This window comes from Anopheles stephensi, chromosome 2 (genome assembly GCF_013141755.1).
Source record: "Anopheles stephensi strain Indian chromosome 2, UCI_ANSTEP_V1.0, whole genome shotgun sequence".
NCBI classification, from domain to species: domain Eukaryota; kingdom Metazoa; phylum Arthropoda; class Insecta; order Diptera; family Culicidae; genus Anopheles; species Anopheles stephensi.
In genome coordinates, this window is record NC_050202.1 from 49,609,680 (window position 1) to 49,631,045 (window position 21,366).

Genomic DNA, 21,366 nt, shown 5'->3' on the forward strand with positions numbered 1-21,366 from the left:
ATTCAACCATGGATGGTAAATGTGTCGAACGTTTGTTTTCATTTTGATGGTAAATGTCAAATCGAAACGATCACAACAACATTGTCATTTACGGAAGCTAGAAGAGAAAATCGTAGCAAAACGAACCTGCAATCTAATCAAACCATTAAATCACTTTACAAATCCTACTCCTTCAGTCCCGCGCTGTGTCCAGTTCGGTGTGCAGAATGAACGATGCAAAGGTAAGCGTCAGCTTTTCGTGCCAGCGCTGCCTACAGCCCATCCATGTCGACGATACGTTCGCCAGCCTGGGCGAACATACGCTGGCGGAGCTTGCCCTGCCGATAAACTCCCACCTGGAGGTTGATCTGGAATCGCAATCGGCCAGCTTCGATCACTTTGTGCCTCCGTTTCGGGTGACCGAATCGACGAACGACACCAACGGCTTCATGCTGCTTTCCGACGGTCCGGACAAAGAATCACTCGGTCACAGTTTGCGCGTGAAGGCGGAACTGTTCGACGCGCTGTCAAACAACTCGGAAATAGACCATCCGCTGTGCGACGAGTGCACCGACACGCTGCTGGAGCTGATGGACAAGCAGCTGAAGATAGCGGAAGACGAATGGAACGATTACAACAACTATTTGAAGAAGCTAGAAATGACGGACGATGTGCCAAACATTGAGGAGCTGGAGAAGGAACTGGACGGGCTGAAGCTGGACGAGACACGGCTGCTCGAGGAGCTGAGCAATCTGTCGCGCGAAGAGCAGTCGATCCGCCAGGCGGTAGAGGAACAGGAAAAGGAAAAGCAAAGGCTCGAGCGGGAAGAGAACAAATATTGGCGCGAGTACACGAAACATCGCCGAGACGTAATAACCACCGAGGACGAGTTCCGTTCGCTCGAGTGCCAGATGGCGTACGCCCAGAGCCAGCTGGAAAAGTTGAAGAAAACGAACGTATTTAACGCAACGTTTCATATCTGGCACTCGGGACATTTCGGCACGATAAACAACTTTCGGCTGGGGCGACTACCGTCCGCACCGGTCGATTGGTCGGAAATCAATGCTGCCTGGGGACAGACGTGCCTGCTGCTGTCGGCACTGGCGCGCAAGTTGAATTTTAGCTTCAAGCAGTACCGACTGGTACCGTACGGTAATCATTCGTATGTTGAGGTGCTGGGCGAAGGCAAAGAACTGCCGCTGTACGGTAACGGAGGTTTCCGTTTCCTGTGGGACTCAAAGTATGATGCGGCGATGGTCGCATTCCTGGACTGCTTGCAGCAATTCAAGGAGGAAATCGTCCGGAGAGATCCCGACTTCTGTTTGCCGTACTTGATGGAGAAAGGAAAGATTGAGGACGCGTCTACGGGAAGCAGTTTTTCGATAAAGTAAGTGATAACTTAAGGAAGATAAGCGCTGATCAGCCTACCTCTCACGATAATCTTATCTTGCAGGATCCAATTCAACTCGGAGGAACAGTGGACGAAAGCGTTGAAATATCTGCTAACGAATCTGAAATGGGTACTCACGTGGGTATCGTCCCAGTTCACCGAGGACAAGCGGTAGAACCCAATATCATCATACGCACGACCTCCGGGGCGTGTGAAATTGCTTAGCAAATTGCAGAACTGTCGTGATATTATTCGATTGGTAAGACGAAGTAGTACGCATAGTTATTATAGCCAAATACATCCTCTATGTATTACATAACTCTCTGTTGCGTTGATAGTAAATAAAACAATACTGAAATTATATTTTTTATCTAAATAGCGCTATTAGAATGCAAATTTCATCTTTCATTGGTTTGCGCAATGATTCACCGGAGATTTCCTTCGTTCGATAAATTTGAACAAAGAGGGTAATTTTGGCTGTGGCAAAATGTCCCTTAAATTACCGGTTATTTTTTAAAGCAAAAGCAGCCTTCGTTAAGTTGGCCCTTTCGTGTTATTTTTGTTCGAGCTGTTGCAAACGGACAACATTTTACAAAAGTTTAGATAAAAGGCAGAAAAATATTAATTTTAGTAGCATACTAACTTCAAAGTCCACCAAAGTAATATAGATCATTGATATAAAGCATCTAAATTGTTTTTTTTTGTCCTTAACGATATCTTGTTCGTCTTATTCTCGCTTGCGATTTGTGTGCTCAATCATTTAGGCATAAATGGGAAAAGAATCGTAAATATTATGTGAGTAAAAGACTCGAGACGGCCCTCCCTAGAATCTTTTGTGTGCACCACTGTGGTCTGTCATTTTTATTGCACAGTGGGATTTTTAAATAGTTATAACTCTTTGAACTCTTATTTTTCGTCCTTTTATGAATATTACGTTAACAAGTATCCATCGAACCAATGTTTCGTTACAGTCCGGGAACACCGTGTATGTTGTAAGCCTGATTGGTCACTCCTAGCGCGACCAAAAATTATTACGTAGCTCCTGTTAGCCAATATAAATGGTCAGGATAATCGAATCGAATCTATCGAATTTAATCGAATAATAAGCAATATTTTATTCGATTTTATTCAACCATTTTTGACCACGCTGAAAGCACACTGTGAAGCTTTCGCAACGTGTACTGCGGATTGCATACATTCAGGCGTAAATCCTACAGTGCCTAACAAATTTTGTCAGGGGAGGGGGGCCTTCTCGAGTCTTTTACTAAAGATTCAATTTCAGTTTAACAGTTATTAGTAAATAAAAAATATAATATATTTAAATAAATGATGTTATTTTATTTAAATTATTAAACTTATTCAATTATTAAATGTTGCTCGCCAAAATCATTACCATTCCATGTTCAGCGATCTTTGAATGAAGATTCGTGCCATTAACTGAACGAAGGGATATTTTACGACGTTCTTACGACGGTCTTACCGTCGCACGTCGTGTACAGGCCGCTTAAGGGAATGGCAGACCCCGACCAATCAGGTCGATACCGCAAACGCGAAGCGCTGGGATAGTATTGTACTTCGTTAAGTCGCAGCGGAAAGAACGAAAGAATAAGACGATCAGTCGCCCGTGTGCCCGTGGCCTAGCACCGAGTCTGCTCAATCTGGACGGTTTTGTTCTGCTTCCCTCAGTGCGTGCGGTAAAAATTGTTAGTAGCAAAAGATAGTGGTGCAGTTGTATAGTAGAGCAGGCATCCCAAATAGTACCATTCTAGGGTGAATTTTGTAGATACGGGTCACCACGGCAAACAGCGGTCGGCTGTGAACCAGCCAGCGCAACTGGAACAGGTGGCAGTGAATGTAATTTTAGACAGTTAAAAATTTGCTGACTCCTTGAGTTGCTAATCGGTTGCCGGTTTTTGGTATTGCTTTGCCCGGTTATTGGTTGGTTCGATATCGGCAATGAAGCTATAGTTGGGCGGATTTGATGCTTCTTGCGCTCGTTTCAAGGAAAATCTCTGCGGAAAGTGAAAAAAAGAACGAAATGAAAATTTTTGTGACTGGTTTTTTTCGCATAGAGAGGAGATTTAACTTACCTTACCTTTACGGGGCCTAGATTATCCATTTTGCTTTCCGTTTATCTCGAGTGCAAAACCCCCGAAAGGGTCTCCCGTTGGTGCATTTCCATTGTCGGCTAGAAATATTGGAAAATTTGTTTCATTTACGTAATTCTGTCGCTCCGCTGTGTGCGTTGTGTATAATTGCGCATGTGTGCACGTGTGTCTGCCCGTGTGCATGCCTGCGAGCGAGTGAATTTGCACGCGATTGTGTAATCCCGGTGAGTGTGGTGAGAATATTCTTGACCACTCCATCGCCAATTGAACCCTGCTTGCGCTTCCTGCTTCCCGGGTTCTGCTCGCTGCGGTCGCATTTTCTTCCCTAAAATTATATCCAACTGTGGGCACACGTTAAACCGCCGATTCCTTCGAGCAGATCCTACATTCTGCGTCGCAGCTAGGTTTCTTGGCACGTGCTTGTACTTTTATGGGGGGATAGAATTGTAACAAGCAAGGTAAACATTTTTAATATTTGCTTCTTCTCCGTCTTGTCCACAGAATTCCGGTAGCGTCATCAGAAGCAGATTCGGGGCTTGCGAGAAAGAAAAAAAACCGAGGAAGCTAACAAGGGAAGAAAACTCGTCCCCGTCCGTGTCGGTGTGTGTATCCCCCCACCACCTATCCAGCATTCTGCTCCTGCCACGCTGAGTGACAGAACGGTGTTGTGTAGTGGTGTTGAAAAGTGTATTGCCGTGTGACAGCAAGGATTCGTCGCCTACTTTGCCGGTGAAGAATCGCGCTGTGAGCTGCTACTGTGTGCGTTTGTGTGCATATTTTGGAGCAAAAGTGTGTGCTTCGGTGGTGTGTCGAGTCGTTTGTGGCGTCGTCGTTCGTCCTTAGCTCCCTGACCTGTGTGCAGCAGGAAGGAAGAAGCAAAAACCGGTGCTTACGCTCGTGTGGAAGTGTTTGTGTGGTGAGAGCACCTGCTTGCTGTAGTGAGTGTGTTTCGCGGGGCAGCACAGCAGCTGTATCCTTTCTCTATAGTCCATCCGCCCAAACGGGAAAAAGAGGGAAATTCTGACGCGGGTTTTGTGTGGACTATACCTGTGCGTGCGTTTGTTTGTGTGTGTGTAAGTGAGTGAGCAAACTGGTTCCCGTGGGGGACCACTTCTGATCACGCGAGAGTTCTCCGGTTATAAACAACCGCTTCAGTCCATTTTCCTGTCCCATAACTGTACCAGTTTGTGCTTTTCCGCGCGGCATGGCCTTCTTGCGTACGGTTTCGCGCTGCAATAGCCTGGTACCGCGCAAGGTAACGTCCCCATCGGCGACTGGCAGCGGGTGCTTGACGTACTCGAAATCGGAGCAATTTCTGCGACAGTACGGTATTCATGCGGCCGGCAACCGGGGCCCACTGCCGAGCGCCATTCTAGCGGCACTAAACCACCGGCTAGCGCTCGAAGGACACTCGCTCGATGGAGCCCGCCGTTGGCGTTCGACCACGGTGGCGGCTGCATCACCGGTGGCTACCGGCACCCGCCAACGGCAGGAGCAGCAGGATAATAATCCCTCTACCCCGCAGCGGGATCCACTGGACGTGAGCTTCAACGATCCGCATGCGGCATTCAAGAGCAAAACGACGTTCGAGCTGATACGGGCGTACCTTGTGTACGTGCTGTGTTCTTCCGAGTTTCTGGTGGAGAACAACATGAAGGTAAGAGCACGCGCTGGTGAAGTGGTCCAGTGTTTCGTGGCATCCGAAGGCCTTAGGAAAACGAACCCGTTCCCGTCCACAAATAGAGTGTTTGCAAAGGCGACCAGCTGTCTTTCGACTGCCCGTTAATCATCGACCCTTAATCATACTGAAGCATTCTTTTCCCATGTCACCCCATTCCCCAAACACACACACACACACATGACATCGCAAAGCATGCACACGAAATCCTCGACTCCGTCCGTGTTAGCTAGCAATCGACCAAACACAGAAGCAGAAAAGGCCATTACGTCAAGAGGTGTAAGAAAAGGATCCGAGAAGGCATTTTAGTAGCGTGCCTGCTTTGATGGCACTATAGAGCTCAATAGCTATTGTGAAAGCCACCCCAACAAGCACATATCCACATTTGATTGACGGTAATTTCATCTTCTCGTTGTAGAAAAGTAGAACAGATAATAGAGCGTGACGTACATTTCGCGGACCGCGCACCCTGCAACTTGCGCAATGTTCTCTTCTGCCCCTAAAGAAGTGGATGTCATAACGTCCTTAAACCGGATCCCGCTTGTTGTTATGCATGTGATCGTCGGCATCGTAAGGATATTTATGCATTAACCGGCCCTCGGCGACACATTTAGAATCAAGCAGAACGAATCACTGTCGTTGTCGGCTTTACGCTACGATCGATTCCCCGCCTGTGGTTGTTACCAGGGCAACAGCCACTGCACCGCCGATCGGTTGCATAATCGTCCTTGCGCGTGCGATCTTCGCTTACAAAGAAGCAGCAAAACGTTATGCAGTTTCGGTAGGGTAGCTTGGAAAAACATTCGAAGCTGCGATCCTGTTGGTATCGCCACTAGATCGAGGGTCAGATGTAGACACCCACCGAACTGTTGTGCAGTGACAGTTGTTTTTGCAGCTACCTGTGCGTGTGTAGACCGAAATTCCACCTTTCGGTGGCCACCACCACCACTTGCAAGAGCTAATTTTATCCAACACTGGTTGAGTTTTTAGTTCCGAAGCATTTTGCACAGATATTCAGGGCAAACACACAAAAGATGATCTATCTTCCGATTCTAAAGTGTGGTCGCACGCAATCGCAAAAAAGAAAATCGACGACTCACAAAACATTAACTCGTGCACAGCTGTGTAGGGATGTGGGCAAACCGTTGGCAATCCATATACTCTAACATCCCACACCACAACCGTGCTAAAAGTCTCGTGCTCATGTTTGGTGGTGATTCGCATGAACAGGATGACCTTTTTTTTTTGTTGGTGCTTCACTCCAACATTCACTGAACGAAAGACCGAACCCAACCACACGGGTGTATTTTTGGCACATCGTGGGTTGTTGTTTCCTTGCCTAGATATTCGGTGGTCCACTTAGAGGGTGGGCAGGAAATTGCGAACAAAAACCGGCTCATGCTGTGTTGGTTGCCGCTAGACGTCACGCGATTACAGAAAGTCGCGGATCATGTGAGACATTTCGGATCTAATGGGACGGCAGTTGGGATGCTTGTTTCGGTACAAGCATGCGAGCGGTGGGAACTATGCCCAGGACCATCCTACCGCTTCTAATTCTAATCTTAGGAAAGAAACTCACCTGCTACAAATTGATCCATTTTCCATTCATATGTGCCCACCTGTAATTGTCCGTGTTCCATGATAGCAAATTGCTTAATGACCATGGCTCTGACGCATTAAACGCTCTGTTAAAGCACACACACACACCCACACCTGTATCCGAACGGCCACACCTATCAACAGGGGTTGATGGCGTGAGTTTGATAAAGGCTGACGTACACAACTATGTTAAAATTATCCTTTCTTGTATGTCCATTTTTTGTTTCTCCTTCCATTCGAAAAACCACGCAGGATGTCTGGCGCCCTTACCACAAAACTAGGCCAGACTTCATTTACATGTGTGTCGTGGATCCCATCGAAATAATCATTCAGCTGTGTAAAACTGTGCGCACACTGTGGGCAAGTGGATGGCAGTGGTGGCTTTTATGCCTGTGTTGTCAGGCCGCCAGGGCAGACAGGGCAAAGAGTTCATTTTTCTGTTTTGGCCAACGGACAACTACCCAGTGATAGACATCACACAACCTCCGGAAAACGGAGTTATTTTTGGTGTGGCGAAAACTGAAGGAGTAACCATATGGTGGACGTCAGTTAACACGAGATTCTTGCATGTCCTTACCCGGAAGCCATACAGAGCTAACGCGGACTGATAATTAGTTTTGGGAGTATCCCTAGCCGATGCTTAAAGATTGATTCAGCAATCGAAATTCTATTTGCCAAGCGCAATGTGCAACCGGCAACAAACATTGTTGTGCCGCTTATAGCTTGTATTACATTGAGCTGCACACCAGTCCAACTGTGTGCCAAAAAACCAATCTAAAACTAACGAACCGTTCGATCGGTAAGGAAATGGATTCGAAAAGCGAGCTGTCAAGTGGGTTTTTGTCTATATTTATACCCGATGCACCGATGATCGGTGAACGGTGAACTGCTGGTGCTGCCAGAAGATCAAGTTAGAGTCGTGCCAACTAACAGCTGAGAAGAGGTTCAAAGCTGCAACCACTTTTGATCTTCGACCCCGAATGAAAGCGAGAACGGAGCAGCCACACTGTTTTTGATTTGCTATCGAGCGAAATTGCTCCCGGTGGTGTCCTCAAAGGATGTTGCACAAAGCACGTTGAACCGGAACCACTTTAAACCGGCAAAAATCGGGCCGTTAGATTAGCGTTACTTAGCACAATTATTGACATCTTACTACGGTGACACATGGTCACATGATGATGGTGATCTTATGATGCATTGAAAGCGGTTAGGTTTTTAAGGTTGCTATGCATACACACAGCTGAGCACGAGCAACCGATAAACAAATCTGCAAACAGAAGCGAGAGGACACATTAAGCTGCACGACCGAAACACGTTTCTCTGATACAAGGTTTGGAGTTGAAATGTAGGTCTTGTGAGCTGCTATCATTATCGTTTCACAATCGGTGTAAGGCCCCGTCTGCTGCACAGTGGTGGGATTTGCTCCATGACGCCAGTAGATTAGGACACGTCGTGTCTCCACCGTCCGTCCTTACCCGTCCTTTCACGATCGCATTAATGGCGCTAATTAAACAAGAGAGCGCGCTCGTGTACCCACGTTTCAGCGCGGCAAAGGGCATTAAGCACAGTCGCGCCACATCACACCTTCACGGTGTGGCGGGATTTTGCGCGAAAATCTTGGCAACCGCGGCAATGTGCTAAGCCACACATTGTATCTTTAAGCTATTTACAAATCTTACCAAACAACGCAAGATCTACCAGAGCAAGAGCTACACAGCACGAACATCTGATAATGCGATGACGATGATCGGTACGGGCGATCATTATCGTCGACCGGTCCGGGGATATCATCATTCTGCTCGCTGGATTGTCGCTGGTCCCATGTGCAGCGCGCAATAAACTAGTGCTGACCTTGGCAATGCTCGGCAGGCGCGTTCCGGTTAGCGTCGACGATGCGGAACCTTCACTGACGGCGACTCGCTAAGACCGGCTGTGCGCGGGTCTCGTACGATTAGGTCGCTGGGGCGTCGATCGTCGCCGCGACGACACCCGTCATTGCTGTGTGCCATTTTGCTTCCTTTCGATATCGCCCGCACAATGCCTTCATACATGCCCGCATTGCAACAACCCTGGCCCTCGAGTTTTAATCCCATCCAGTAGTACAACTTACTTGCATAATGCATATTGCACGTTGCCCGTTCCGATGTGTGGGAGATTGGGTGGGTGTGTGTGTGTGTCTGCGTGTGTGTATTTTTTTTATCTCCCATCAGCTGGCTCAGCTGACACACACCACACCCCTTGCGCTGGTATTGATCGGCATCGGGATGGTAAAAGTGGCTGCCACGTGCGTCAAGCCGCGTTGCAAAGTGCGGCCATAAATTCCGCTGCCCGGTTCAATGATTCACCTACTTGAGGCTGGCAATAAATTGGTCCCGTTTTCGAAATAGTAGGTAGCACTGTTGCGCTACTTTTGAGACTCGGATAAGAAGATCGACGTCTCTCTTTTTTTGCAACCCATTTCGACGACTTAAGTTAGACATACTTTGAAAAGCAGTGACAATCGCGTGACTGAGAGTTGTTGGGATTGTTTCGCTGTTGCTTCTTCTCTTCCCCCTCCTAGCCACTGTTACTTAATTTTACGAGTGTCCAGAATTTGCTTTTACGATTTCACCGGCCGGCCATATCTGAGCGTCATCGCGAAACGGACCGAACTTAACAAAGATGGAATACAAATTGCCCTGATCTTGGGATGACATTGAGCGCGAACCGGGGCTAGCTTAGGAACGAGGCTATAGACAACACGAAAATTCGCACAAGTTGAAGAAGTTGATTTTATGTCCTAATGGTAAAGATTGCAAAGATTTCGAGGCTGTCGCCAAGTTCAAGGAATAGATTTTTTGCTGCTTTCTATTGTGGTCGATTGTTAGCTGCTCTGTCCCTGTAGCTCCTTATATCACATCACATTAACTCATAGAACCCTTGTACACACATCACACCTGCATACGATACTAACCAACACATACTGTGAAAATATTGTGTAACTAACAACTGACCAAATGTGTATTTTCCTCTCTCTTTTTTCTGTCTCTTTCTCGCCTCACTTGTTGGCTTGTTTTGCCCGTTTGAAACATCCCCTTCATCTTGCCGCAAATCAAATCTGGAACCACGAATGTTTGGAAACAAAATTTCTATTTGGGCGCCTCCATCTCGTGCCCTGATCCGATGCCAAAATTGTTCGCATGTTCGCACTATATTCATTCATCATTATTGGAACGCCTGGAATTGACCAACTGCAAAATGATGCGTCCCGAAAATTATTACACCAAACGCTGCCTACTCCATCACAATGTTCGGGAATTTGTGAATATCAAAATTGGAATTCGCCACCATACATTCAAAATTTGAAAATACCCACACACACACGCGCACGTGGCGGTGGCATCGATCGTACGCAACGGAAATTGGAATTGGCGCAAAATTGGGTGGAAAACAAAACTTATTCTACCCAACAAAAATTGGATTGGACAACATGATGATGATGATGTGTGTGTGGCTCCGTTGTGTGTGATGCCATCCTTGTATGCATGTAAAAAAAACCGCCCCCCTATGAATCCTGTCCGCGTACGCAAAAACAAACACACACACACACCTTCAATTCATCTTCCCGGCCTGTGCAAAATTCGACCATTGCGTTGCGTTGGTGTGGATTTACAGCTGATGAAAGTCGCGCAAACCATACTCGGCGAAAAGCTCTTTACGCTGCTCATGAAGTATACATTCTATGGCCATTTTGTCGCTGGTGAAGATCAGCTCAAGATTGTCCCAACACTGGAAAGGTACATGTAACCGCTAGCGATTAGTAGTATTTCTAATGGTATTGTGTTTTCTTTTCTTCCCTCCTTCTTCTTTTTTTGTATCTTTTGTATCGTGTTATTTCTTTTTTCTCTTTCTTTTTTTTCCCCTATTACTCATGTATACATTTTTTTCTTATAAACCAAAAAAAACTGCTACATAACCGATTTACATTTTTTAACGGCCGGGGGGGGGGGCATCGTCATCGTGGGTCGTTCTACTATTACGATTTCTGCAAAACATATTAAATGTAAAATTTCACACAAAAATTCAACCTCACTTATGACGGATTAAACACAAACATACACACACACAAACGTGCTAACGCAAACGGCAATCTCGACCGATCATGGATCACCGGCGGACCGAACAACCCTACGGGAAAAACGAATCGGTCGTATCGGGCTGCTGGAAATCCGGGAACTCCGGTGGGATCCTCCTCGCCGATGCACTGCGCACCCGCTAGCTCATGAAACTGATGCGAGCCATAATGGGCGACCGGCTGTTTATCTATCTGATGAAGCAAACGTTCTATGGGCATTTTGTGGCAGGCGAGGATCGTATCCGGATCGTGCCAACATTAGAAAGGTGTCTCTTCTTTCTTTTTTTTTTCTTCTGCTGTTGCTATTTCTATACGTTCTACCCGGTTGTGAAAGGCGCGTCATACAGAAGGAAAAACCCCCCGTTGCATCCAAGCGAACATCTACCAAACCCACAAACACACTCTCCTCTTGGTTTGGACCCACTCTTGGCTAACTCTTGGCTGCACACCGTTCTTTCCGAGTCGCTTCCCGTGTTTCTGTGTTCCAGCAGAAATTTTCTGTGACGAAGCACCAAACTCATCCCTCCTCCCAACTTCCCCAGGTCATCTGTTTAAAGTGTCCATCCCTGTCCTGTCTGTGTTCGTCCGTCCGTCCGTGCGTCTTGCTGTACATCTGGTTGTTTGCCATCTGTGTCGTGTAATGCAAGATTGAATCGTCTGAGCCGATACAGTGTTTGACCAAGCACCAGCAGCTTCATCTTGCTCCTGCACACTGCCCTTACACACAGTCAGTCTGTACAGAACATGACCATACATACTTACTTACTAGTCGTTTTTTGAGCTCTTTCCATGGATGGAAAGCTCGTTGTTTTAGTGAGAATAGAGTTCTTAGAGTGTTCTAACGTATGCATTAAACAAATTGGACTGATTTTTGTGACTTTTTCTGGAGATGTATCCAACTGTGCATAGTTCGCTTTGTATCATGTTTTATAAGGGGCGTAGTTTGAAGATGTTTTGGTTTTAATCGCTTTGAGTGAAGTTTGATCGAAAAATGCAACCGAAATTGTTGAGGAATAAGCCTCTGGTCTAGTGGCTCTATAGCTGAGATTCTACGGTATAGGCTTCAGTACATCCGTCTAAACGGTGAATAATATATTGGCTAAGATGAATGTTTTAAAAAAGTAGACAGGAGGGGTCAGCTTCTGATCATCTAGGCCCAGAAAAGCTGAAAATCTGTTCCCGCCTGTTTGCCGAATAACCCGAGAAGTCCTGTCAATATTTCTCTATGATGCTTCTTAGACTTGTGGGATTTTAGTAACTTCAGCTATCAAAAAATGCAACCCAAACTGATGAGGAACTTTGAGGCTTTATCGTCTGGTGGCTCATTAGTTGAGATTCTAGGTTATAGGCTTCAATGTATCCGTCCAAAAAGGGGAAGAATACATATCTTGGAAAAGATGTGGTCTGTGGTCAGAAAGGAGTTCCTTCCGATCATCAAGTTCCAGAAATGCTGGAAGAAATGGAACCTTCGATATCCATGGCTTCTCAATATTATTCTGTAATGCTTCTCACATTTCAGGGATTTAAGCAAACGGAGTTTTCGGTAATAGTTTTATTGCTATTGACATCAGAAATTTAATGCATACGATAGTGTCTCGGGATATTCTTTCAAGCTAGAACGACCGTTCCTTTTTCGGTATTGGTTTTTGATTAATTACTCTTATTTTTATTACACACATTGGCGGTTATATAGACAAGCTAAGTTGTAATTTACATGCAGTCAGTGAGCGAATCAAATGTCCGTTAGTGCATGAAGTTTGTCACAACATCCGGTGGCATTGCGGGAGATTAATATAAACTTGCGAAAGTTAGGACTCTTTCGACGATAGAGATCAGATTGTCACACGAAAGCAGCCATGGGCTCTTGGATTGTGGCCTCGGAAGTGTCTTATTCCTCCATTTGTTGCTCATTACCCTATCTTGTGTTTAATGTACAAATTGGATTTTGAATTTTTGCAAATAGTGTGTTATAGTTTAACTAAACCATACAAAATTTCACACAACTATTTTTTACTAACATTTTTTTTTCACCATAAAAACTAGACATCGATTAGTGGTAGCGATTGGTAGTGGATGAGTATGGGCAATAATTAAATGTTCCATTCGACACACACACCTTTTAGATTGCGTTCGTTCGGTGTCAAACCAATTCTTGACTACTCGGTAGAGGAAGATCTATCCCAAGAGGAGGCCGAGAAGCGTGAAGTTGAGTAAGTAAATCGATCGATCGTCCTAGTTTGAATGTTCAAAACAGCTGATTTACAATATCGGTATTTTTGCTTTATTTTTAGAGCTTCTGTTTCGTCCGCGGGAACTAACCTATCGGAGGATAGTGCTGACTCGCTGCCCCAGTACAGCGTAGACAAAACGTTTGCCGATCGGCGGTACAAGGTGCAGAGCGCTAGGACTTACTTCTACCTTAATGAGGCAACCTGCGAACGCAACATGGAAACGTTCCTCGAATGTCTCGACGCGGTCAAAGGTGCGTATGTGGATAGAAAGGCAGGCGAAAGACTCTTTTCTAGGACATCCTACAATCCGTCTAGAATATTAAAACAAAAGTGAAATTTCGCTAAAAATACAACCCATTTCCGTACGGCATTTTGCATGGCACCGCCACCGTCCCAATAAAAGGCAATTGTGCCGCTGGTGCAAAACAGTGTACGGGTTTGGCAAAACGTGTCATGCTAAAAATGAGTTCAGGTCAGGTTGCAAATATACGCTGACCAGGCGCACGCTGTATGCGCCTAAGGTTGCATAATAAGCGGTTCTTCTCGAACGATGCACTCTCGGGTACACAGCTGCAGCGAGAAGAATGCTCACACACTAACGCGCCGAGCCACGTTCTTCAATTTGCCGTATTGCCGCTGACATTCAAGAACCGGACCGCAACAAGGGGGGGGGGGGAGGTTGAAGTTTTTGCCGCATACCGCTTCCCCACATCGTGAAACGATGGCCACGTTGCAATCAGCAGGTCTGCCGCGCCCCGGGTTTTTTGGAATTTTATTTATTGCTCATCACCGATGTGGCTGCTGGCGGAGCGAATCAAGTTGCAACGGAAAGAACTGAAGTAGCTACTGTCGGTCGTCTCGCATCGTCTTCTGGTACGCTTCACTTCCTTCCGGTGACCACCATCGGTGGTGGTGCTCGATATTGTGTGGAGTCAACCGGCACTCACCCTAAAGTGTAAGAAGAGGTGTTTGGGATCGAGTTTTTCTTTCAAACATGTTATGTATTTCGCCACTGCTCCTGTCCCCTATGTTTCTTCTCTCTATCTGCTCCTTTATGTTGTTTGCCACAGGCAGAAATTGCAGGGTTGCGTGCGGTAGCCATTTGATCGCCAAATTCAGACAATGCCCTTGGGGAGGGGTCAGGCGACGGACAACGGAGAACCCACAATTTTCTTGATACATTTTGTATATTCTTCCACACCGAAAAACACGATTTTTTGTTCGTCTGGGTCCGTTCGCCGAACAAAACCTGATTGTGAGATAGTGCGTTTCTGCCATTGACCTTCTAACATACCATTTTGTGGCCGGGTTTTGTGGTCCCCTGCTTCACATGCAATTCCCTTATGTGGCTCTTTTTATGCGAATTCTCGTCTGACGAGAAGTGTCATAAAATCATTCACCTTTTATAGATTATTTTATATTTTATTTGTCATTTTAACCACCATCATGTAGCCTGTAGGCGCAATTAACGCAACAAAGGGATATGATTTATAGGAATTACAATGTTACGACACGACGATTTGCAGTACGGCACCTGTCTGTCCATCATACGGATAGAAACAGGGTGGTATGATACACAGAATAGCTTGAGCGTCGTGTTTTTCCTCCGACTGCGTTGGCCTATTTAAGTTACAGCAAGAGAGTGGGCAGAGCAAAGCTGTTAGTAGTGTGCGAACAGTGTTCAAATAGAAATCATGGTGCTCGGTGGTGCATGTGGACTGGTAGGGGGAATGGAAACCCGGGTGGATAAACCGGCGGGAAATTTTTCATTCTGAATGAGTGTGTGTGTTCGTGTGCGAATCGAATGTACGCGCGTCACACTGGAAATTGGGGAGCTCACGTTTACGCTTTTTAGTACATTGCTTCCCGTGAGTTCCCGTGAGTGCCACCTCCACCAGCTGGGAGTTTTTTTAGTACTTAAAATTTACCTGTGCAGTCGGAACACATAAAGGAGTTATTTTTTCAACGGAGTTCTCGATTTTAAATAATTTAAAATTACTTTACTAATATTATCCTTATTCATTGCAGGTGCAACATTTGGTACAGGTATCACTGCTATTAAGCTGACTGCCCTCGGTAGACCACAGCTGCTAGTACGTATTTGGTTTGGCTTGGAAATGCTTCCAGAATTTTATTCACATCACACGCTTTATTATTACAGCTTCAAGTGTCGGAAGTAATTATGCAAGCCCGCCGATACATGATGGATTTGGCCGGCAGTACCGGTAACATTTTAACACATCACAAAACCATTCAAGATCTCGAACGTTATCTCGGCAACGTGGCCGACAAGAAGGAGGTAAAGGAGTTTCTGACCAAGGTGACATCGGACAAAGATGGGTAGGTAGCGGCGAGTGTGTGTGTGGGGTCGAGCCCGGCTGACATGGTGACTCGTTACAGCATTCTCCATCTTTTCCCGTGGACCGGTATCATCAACGAGGACTGTCAGCTGAGTGAAACGTTCCGCGTGCCGGATCCGGTTACGGGACAGATGCGCCGCTTGATCTCAAAGATTCCACCCAAAGAAGAGGAAATGTTCCGTAACATGATTAGACGATTGAATACTATTGTTAAGGTAGGGGTTACTTGGATGAATATTTGCTTTTGGATAGCTTTTGTTTTACTCTGTTTTTCTGCTTATTGTTCTGTTCTGTCTGACAGACTGCTCAAGACCTTGACGTACGTATAATGATTGACGCCGAGCAAACCTACTTCCAACCAGCCATCTCCCGCATTACTCTCGAAATGATGCGAAAGTACAACACCGAAAAGGCCATCGTGTTCAACACCTACCAGTGTTATCTGAAGGACACCTACAAAGAGGTAAGATTTGATCCAATGTTTGTGATTTTGTTACAATATTCATACTAAAATGTTCTTCCATTTTCTTTGGGGGGGAACTATCGGACAGGTCTGCACGGATCTGGAGCAGGCCAAGCGTCAGAACTTCTACTTCGGTGCGAAACTGGTACGCGGTGCGTACATCGAGCAGGAGCGTGCCCGTGCGGCCGCCCTCGGCTATGAAGATCCCACCAATCCCTCCTTTGAAGCAACTACCGAAATGTACCACAAAACACTAACCGAGTGTTTGAGACGCATTAGGGTAAGGCTATTCCGTAAGCGGCAGCAGACGGACGTAACGTTAAAAACCCATAACTCTCTCTCTCCCTCTCTCGGATCAACAGATTCTCAAGGACGCTAATGTCGATCCGAAAAAGATCGCCATCATGGTTGCATCGCACAACGAGGATACGGTCCGGTTTGCCATCAAGAAGATGGAGGAGATTGGTATCCATCCGGAGGATAAGGTGATTTGCTTCGGTCAATTATTGGGCATGTGCGACTACATCACGTTCCCGCTCGGTAAGCAAATGGCAATCATGAGCAAATGGCCGGAGAGAGCATTAATCTAACTGCGCCACTGCGCCACTCCACAGGTCAAGCAGGCTACTCGGCCTACAAATACATCCCGTACGGTCCGGTCAACGAAGTCCTGCCATATCTGTCGCGACGAGCGCAGGAAAACAAGGGTGTGCTGCAAAAGATCAAGAAGGAAAAGCGCCTGCTGCTGTCCGAGATCACCAAGCGGCTAGCCAAGGGACAGCTGTTTTACAAACCGAAGGGCAAATACGTTCCTATCTAAATGTCCCCGTTTGCGTACGTGGCGTCCTGGCTGGGCAGGCAGTTAGTGGGTTATCGCACTAAAAACACACACACACTCACATCCACACACTCAGCAACATTCTCCTGTGAAGCTAATCCTCCTCTCACTGTTCAGAACAAAGAGCGCCATTTTTATACTCTGCGATCAAAGCCGTGGAATGTGATTTTAAAAGACCCCGTTTGATACGGGGCGGCGGTGTTCGCGTGATGTGTTACATGGTGGTAGTGTTTGTCCGTCTTCATCTTCGACGTATTGTTGACTGCTGCCGTTTCTTACTCGGTCCCGCGCAAATGCGCTCTTAAATGTATGTACATAGTTTTGTTTGTTTTGTTTGACGCTGACGATCACAATAATGTTTGTGCTGTGTTTGTTGTAAGCCCAGTGATTTTCGGTATATCTTCCTATAACGTTCGACGTCAGCCAGAGTAAGGCTGGTTGGTACGATGCTTTGTTGTCTTTTTCGATCGACAATTCGAATTACAATCGTTGTTACGTCCGGATTCATTCGCTCCTTATTTATGCTCCTTTGTGTTAGGGGTAATTTATACAGTTGACTTGCTTTGCAGTCCTTGCAGCGACTTGCTTCTTTTATCAACACTCAACTCCTTACGTGCGTGCGTGTGCCTGTGTGTGTGTCCGTTGTTGCGGCAATCTATATGTATGCTTCTTTGCCAGAAGAGTCGAACGAGTCAAACGACATCATCATTGAATGTTAGTATTACATATATATAAATGCTTATTTCGAGAAGGAAAGACAAACGCGCAAGGTAGGCAAATTTTAGATACCAATAAAGCCGTCACCGCGATGGTTGGAAAAGGAAAGCAACGGAAGCAAACAGACTCACATTTAGCAAACTCTCAAAGACACACACACACACACTTTGAAAAGTGCTGACAATAAACTGAATATGAAAATTCAATTAAATGTGAACCGAACCGTTGCGTAGTGCGCGAGTACATCATCATCGGCTGGTGTTCAATCATGATGTGTAATATCCAGTGTGACCCAGTGGCCAGTTTAAATAGAACAAAATGTTAGGTGAGAATTTAATCATATTTAAATGTGTGTGTGTGTGCGGTACATACCAAACAAACCAAAAGCAGAAGCAACACGATGTATCGCGATACAAATATTTCACAAAAGAAAAACAAAACCCGTCGTTCTTAACGTAAATGTTTACATATGTTCCATACGTTCCGTCGATGCAGCATACGGAGGGAACTGAAGCCGATTAACAAACAAACAAAAAATATGATAATTACCGAAGCTAGTGATGAATATTATTAAAAAGAGAAAAAAAAAACATGGATCTGGATAACCGATATTGGACAGGATATAACAGCAGGGCGAGGAAAGCCAGGAAAACAAACGAAAGGCACACCAGGAAAGGAGGGCGCAAAAACGAAAGTTAATGTTCACATGTATTGAATGGGTGTAATTGCGGTTAAGTTAAACAAACAAAAACCTACAGGAATGTTGTGGTGAAAACCCACCACCACCACAAACACCACCCCCCGGTTGAACGTATCCCGTGTCCATCGGTGGAACCGTTGATACTCAATTGAGCTCGATGATACGAGAGCAGCAGCTTTCCTGGCGGCGCAACTGGGTGTAACTGGCATTGTCTGTTAATTAATTGCAAAAACTCTGATCGTAAGATGTGTAAAAATTCTGAGACAAAACAATAAATATACTGAATCAGAAAACAGAGGCGCCCGTTTGATGTTGAGGAAGCATCCGAATCGGAGGCCTTCAGAAAATATAACACTTATCTGCACCTATCTGGGGTCAAAAGTCAGTACCGCTAGCAACAAAGACACGTTCAGTTACACGCAAGGGTGTTCTGGCTGGCGACAGACGAACCTGGGACTTTATAGATCATTTATAGTCCAAGTACTAACATACGCCTGTAAGACATGGACCTTGTCCAAAACTGACGAAGCCGCTCTCGAGAGGAAGATATTCGGATTCAGATTTTGGGCCTTCCACACCCCATATGTGTGGAAGGAGCCGATGCAATGACTAGCTCTACGAGCTATACGGTGATCTTAAATAGACTAGCCAGGCTTAGGTGTTCTGGCCATGCCGTCTTCTCCTTAAATGATGTTCATGTTGATGTTTCCTCTGTACTGTCTGCGCTGTCTAAGCACAAGTTGTCCTACTCGCCAGGTCCTGATGGTATCCCTTTCCTCTGTCCTTAAGAAGTGTGCTTCCTTTTTTGCTCCCCTCTTGACTCGCATCTTTGTCAGATCCATCAATGAGGGTTCCTTTCCTACCATATGGAAGTCTGCTTTGCTGCTCCAATTACCGTGGTATCTCACTACTCCTCCCCATTTCCAAAATCCTTGAATCAATTATTCTCCCTCCATCCTTCTTACCATTGTTGGCCATCTATCCCCGAACCAACATGTTTTCATTCCCAAACGCACAACTTCCTCCAACCTTATGTGTCTTGTATTCTCTACTCTATCGAACATGTTATCCGGTCGTCAAACTGACGTCGTATACACCGACTTCAGTGCTGCCTTTGACAGTGTTCCCCTCGATCTGCTGATTGCCAAACTTGAGAGACTTGGTATCGTGGGTCGGTTTCTGTCATGGCTGAAGACTTACCTGGTTGCGAGATCGTATAGAGTTAGAGTTTCGTCTTGTCTATCCGACTCCTTCGTAGGTTCCTCGGGTGTTCCTCAAGGTAGCGTCCTTAGTCCTTTTTTATTTCTGTTGTTTGTTAATGACTGTGTTTCCATCCTCCCCACCAAAAGTTTTCTGTTTTACGCAGATGATCTCAAGATCTTCCTTCCTTTGTCTTCATCTGCTGCCTGTTGTCTTCTCCAATCTGTACTAAATTCCTTCTCTGTTTGGTATCGCAAAAATGGCCTACTCCTGTCACCCGATAAGTGTTGTGTGATCTCGTTTACCCGATCCCTTGCGATTCCGTTTAGCTACACCATCTGTGATACAGTTATGCGTCGCGTATCCTCTGTAAAGGATCTAGGTGTGTGGCTCGACGAGACGCTGTCCTTCAGTTCCCACGATGATTATGTTATCAGCAAGGCTAACAAATCACTGGGTCTGATCATTAGGCTAGCATCTGAAATCCGCGTTTGGAATATGCGGCTGTAGTCTGGTCTCCTCTAGGCTCTACTGCGTTAGCCAGACTGGAGAGTGTTCAGGGCAAATTCACTCGTGTAGCTGTTCGGCGCTTCCTTAACGGTTATCATCTTGCTCCCACCCTATCCAGTCCGTTGCCGTCTTCTTGGGCTAGAAACCACTGAGGAAAGGCATTTCCATAACCGTGCTTCATAACGTAGCTTCATTGCTGGTCTCCTGTTAAATGAACTTGATGTCCCTTCCCTCCTGTCTACCATCCCTTATGCTCCTTACCGTCGCCTCCGCGATAGACCTCCCCTTTATATCCCATCCCGCCACACCTGCTACGGTTCGAACGGTCCTCTGCTACGAGCTTTATCGGCATTCAATAAGTGCTATCACCTGTTCGACTATAATGTCCCCCTGTCTCGTTTTCGTGTCCGTCTACGTGAAGCCTCTTTCCTTGCCACCTAATGCCACTGTCATCCTCGCTCTTCCTTTGAGTGTAGAAGATAATTGTTAAATCATCATTGGCGGACAATAAATAATAATAGTAATAATAATAATATCATGAGAATGATACCGGACGACCCAACCAGTAAAGTTCTTTTAGATCGTCCACACGAAAAAGGAGGCGTAGAGGCCCAAATTGAGATGGAATGGTTGGCGTTGATTCGTCCGCCAGATGATGAATAATGTAAGTAAAAAAGTAAGTAAGCAAGTAAGTAAAAAAATAACTAAATTATAAAAATTAAAACAATTAAAGTTTTCCCGAACGGGCGATCGTAAATAACGGTCAATTTGAAAGAGCGCAGAACCCTAACTCAGCCACTGTACGGTGACATTTGTAGCGCTCTATTAACACGTGGTGCACACCACCACACCATGCGGTAAAGCAAAATATTGAAGTGCAGGAGGCTAACAGCGATAACGGCGCTCAAGCAAAAACATCATTAAAAATGTAAATTATATGCATAAATCCTCTTTTATTTCGACCCGGAATGGTTCAACAGGATTTATTACACCTCTTCTCACGGATTGTAATGAATCGATGCTCGTTTCTTTATTACTACTCGCTTATTCGTATTATTTACATGGCCCCCTACACGTCTAACACAAATGAATTGTATTATAAACACAAGAAAGCTCAGAATGAAAGCTTCTCCATACGATACGCCGTACAATACCGAGTTGTCAATGAATGGCCATTGTAAAACTTCCACCTGTTATCCCATTGATGGCAAGACAGAATTCCAAAGAAAACGCAAAACCGGCAACCGACTATCTGTACCCGTATGTTTACAATTGTATTCCACGAATGACGTTCGCTTGTTCGGTGCCCAGAACCACGTGCGTGCGTGTCAAACATCGCTAGCGCAGCACGCAGATCGGGCGGACATAAGGGGGTCCGAGCGGCGTCGAGAAGTTGCACATCACCGTAGGCCGTAAACTGACGGTTCTATAGTAAAAGCCAAGTGATGAGCTGTGGGTTATTAGAGCGAGCCGTGTGCC

General features: G+C 45.7%; 2 protein-coding genes across 10 annotated transcripts; both read left to right on the forward strand.

Moving 5' to 3' along the window:
* Positions 1–45: 45 nt before the first annotated feature.
* On the forward strand, positions 46–4,094 carry LOC118502518 (beclin-1-like protein). Its single transcript, XM_036034778.1, has 3 exons — positions 46–1,366; positions 1,433–1,628; positions 3,979–4,094. Exons 1-2 carry the CDS (start codon positions 207–209, stop codon positions 1,542–1,544), a joined length of 1,272 nt encoding a protein of 423 aa, XP_035890671.1. The 5' UTR covers positions 46–206; the 3' UTR covers positions 1,545–1,628; positions 3,979–4,094.
* LOC118502517 (proline dehydrogenase 1, mitochondrial) lies at positions 2,913–18,121 on the forward strand. 9 transcript variants are annotated; one of them, XM_036034774.1, is made up of 12 exons: positions 2,913–3,063; positions 3,979–5,134; positions 10,409–10,530; positions 12,992–13,078; positions 13,160–13,350; positions 15,128–15,192; positions 15,261–15,439; positions 15,500–15,674; positions 15,761–15,922; positions 16,011–16,202; positions 16,285–16,462; positions 16,537–18,121. In XM_036034774.1, the coding sequence occupies exons 2-12, from the start codon at positions 4,682–4,684 to the stop codon at positions 16,740–16,742; spliced, it is 2,010 nt and encodes a 669-aa protein (XP_035890667.1). In that variant the 5' UTR covers positions 2,913–3,063; positions 3,979–4,681; the 3' UTR covers positions 16,743–18,121. The 9 variants fall into 9 exon arrangements, with proteins under 9 accessions (XP_035890667.1, XP_035890661.1, XP_035890662.1 ...); XM_036034768.1 differs by lacking the exon at positions 10,409–10,530 and adding an exon at positions 11,013–11,134 and having other exon boundaries at positions 2,915–3,072; XM_036034769.1 differs by having other exon boundaries at positions 2,917–3,072.
* Positions 18,122–21,366: the final 3,245 nt, after the last annotated feature.

Excerpts from the sequence above, each read along its gene's own strand:
- LOC118502517 (XM_036034774.1), top strand. The coding sequence starts at position 4,682 with ATGGCCTTCTTGCGTACGGTTTCGCGCTGCAATAGCCTGGTACCGCGC. Across the intron at positions 5,135-10,408 it reads TGGTGGAGAACAACATGAAG|CTGATGAAAGTCGCGCAAAC; the intron begins GTAAGAGCACGC and ends GTGGATTTACAG. Across the intron at positions 10,531-12,991 it reads ATTGTCCCAACACTGGAAAG|ATTGCGTTCGTTCGGTGTCA; the intron begins GTACATGTAACC and ends CACACCTTTTAG.
- LOC118502518 (XM_036034778.1), top strand. The coding sequence starts at position 207 with ATGAACGATGCAAAGGTAAGCGTCAGCTTTTCGTGCCAGCGCTGCCTA. Across the intron at positions 1,367-1,432 it reads GGAAGCAGTTTTTCGATAAA|GATCCAATTCAACTCGGAGG; the intron begins GTAAGTGATAAC and ends CTTATCTTGCAG.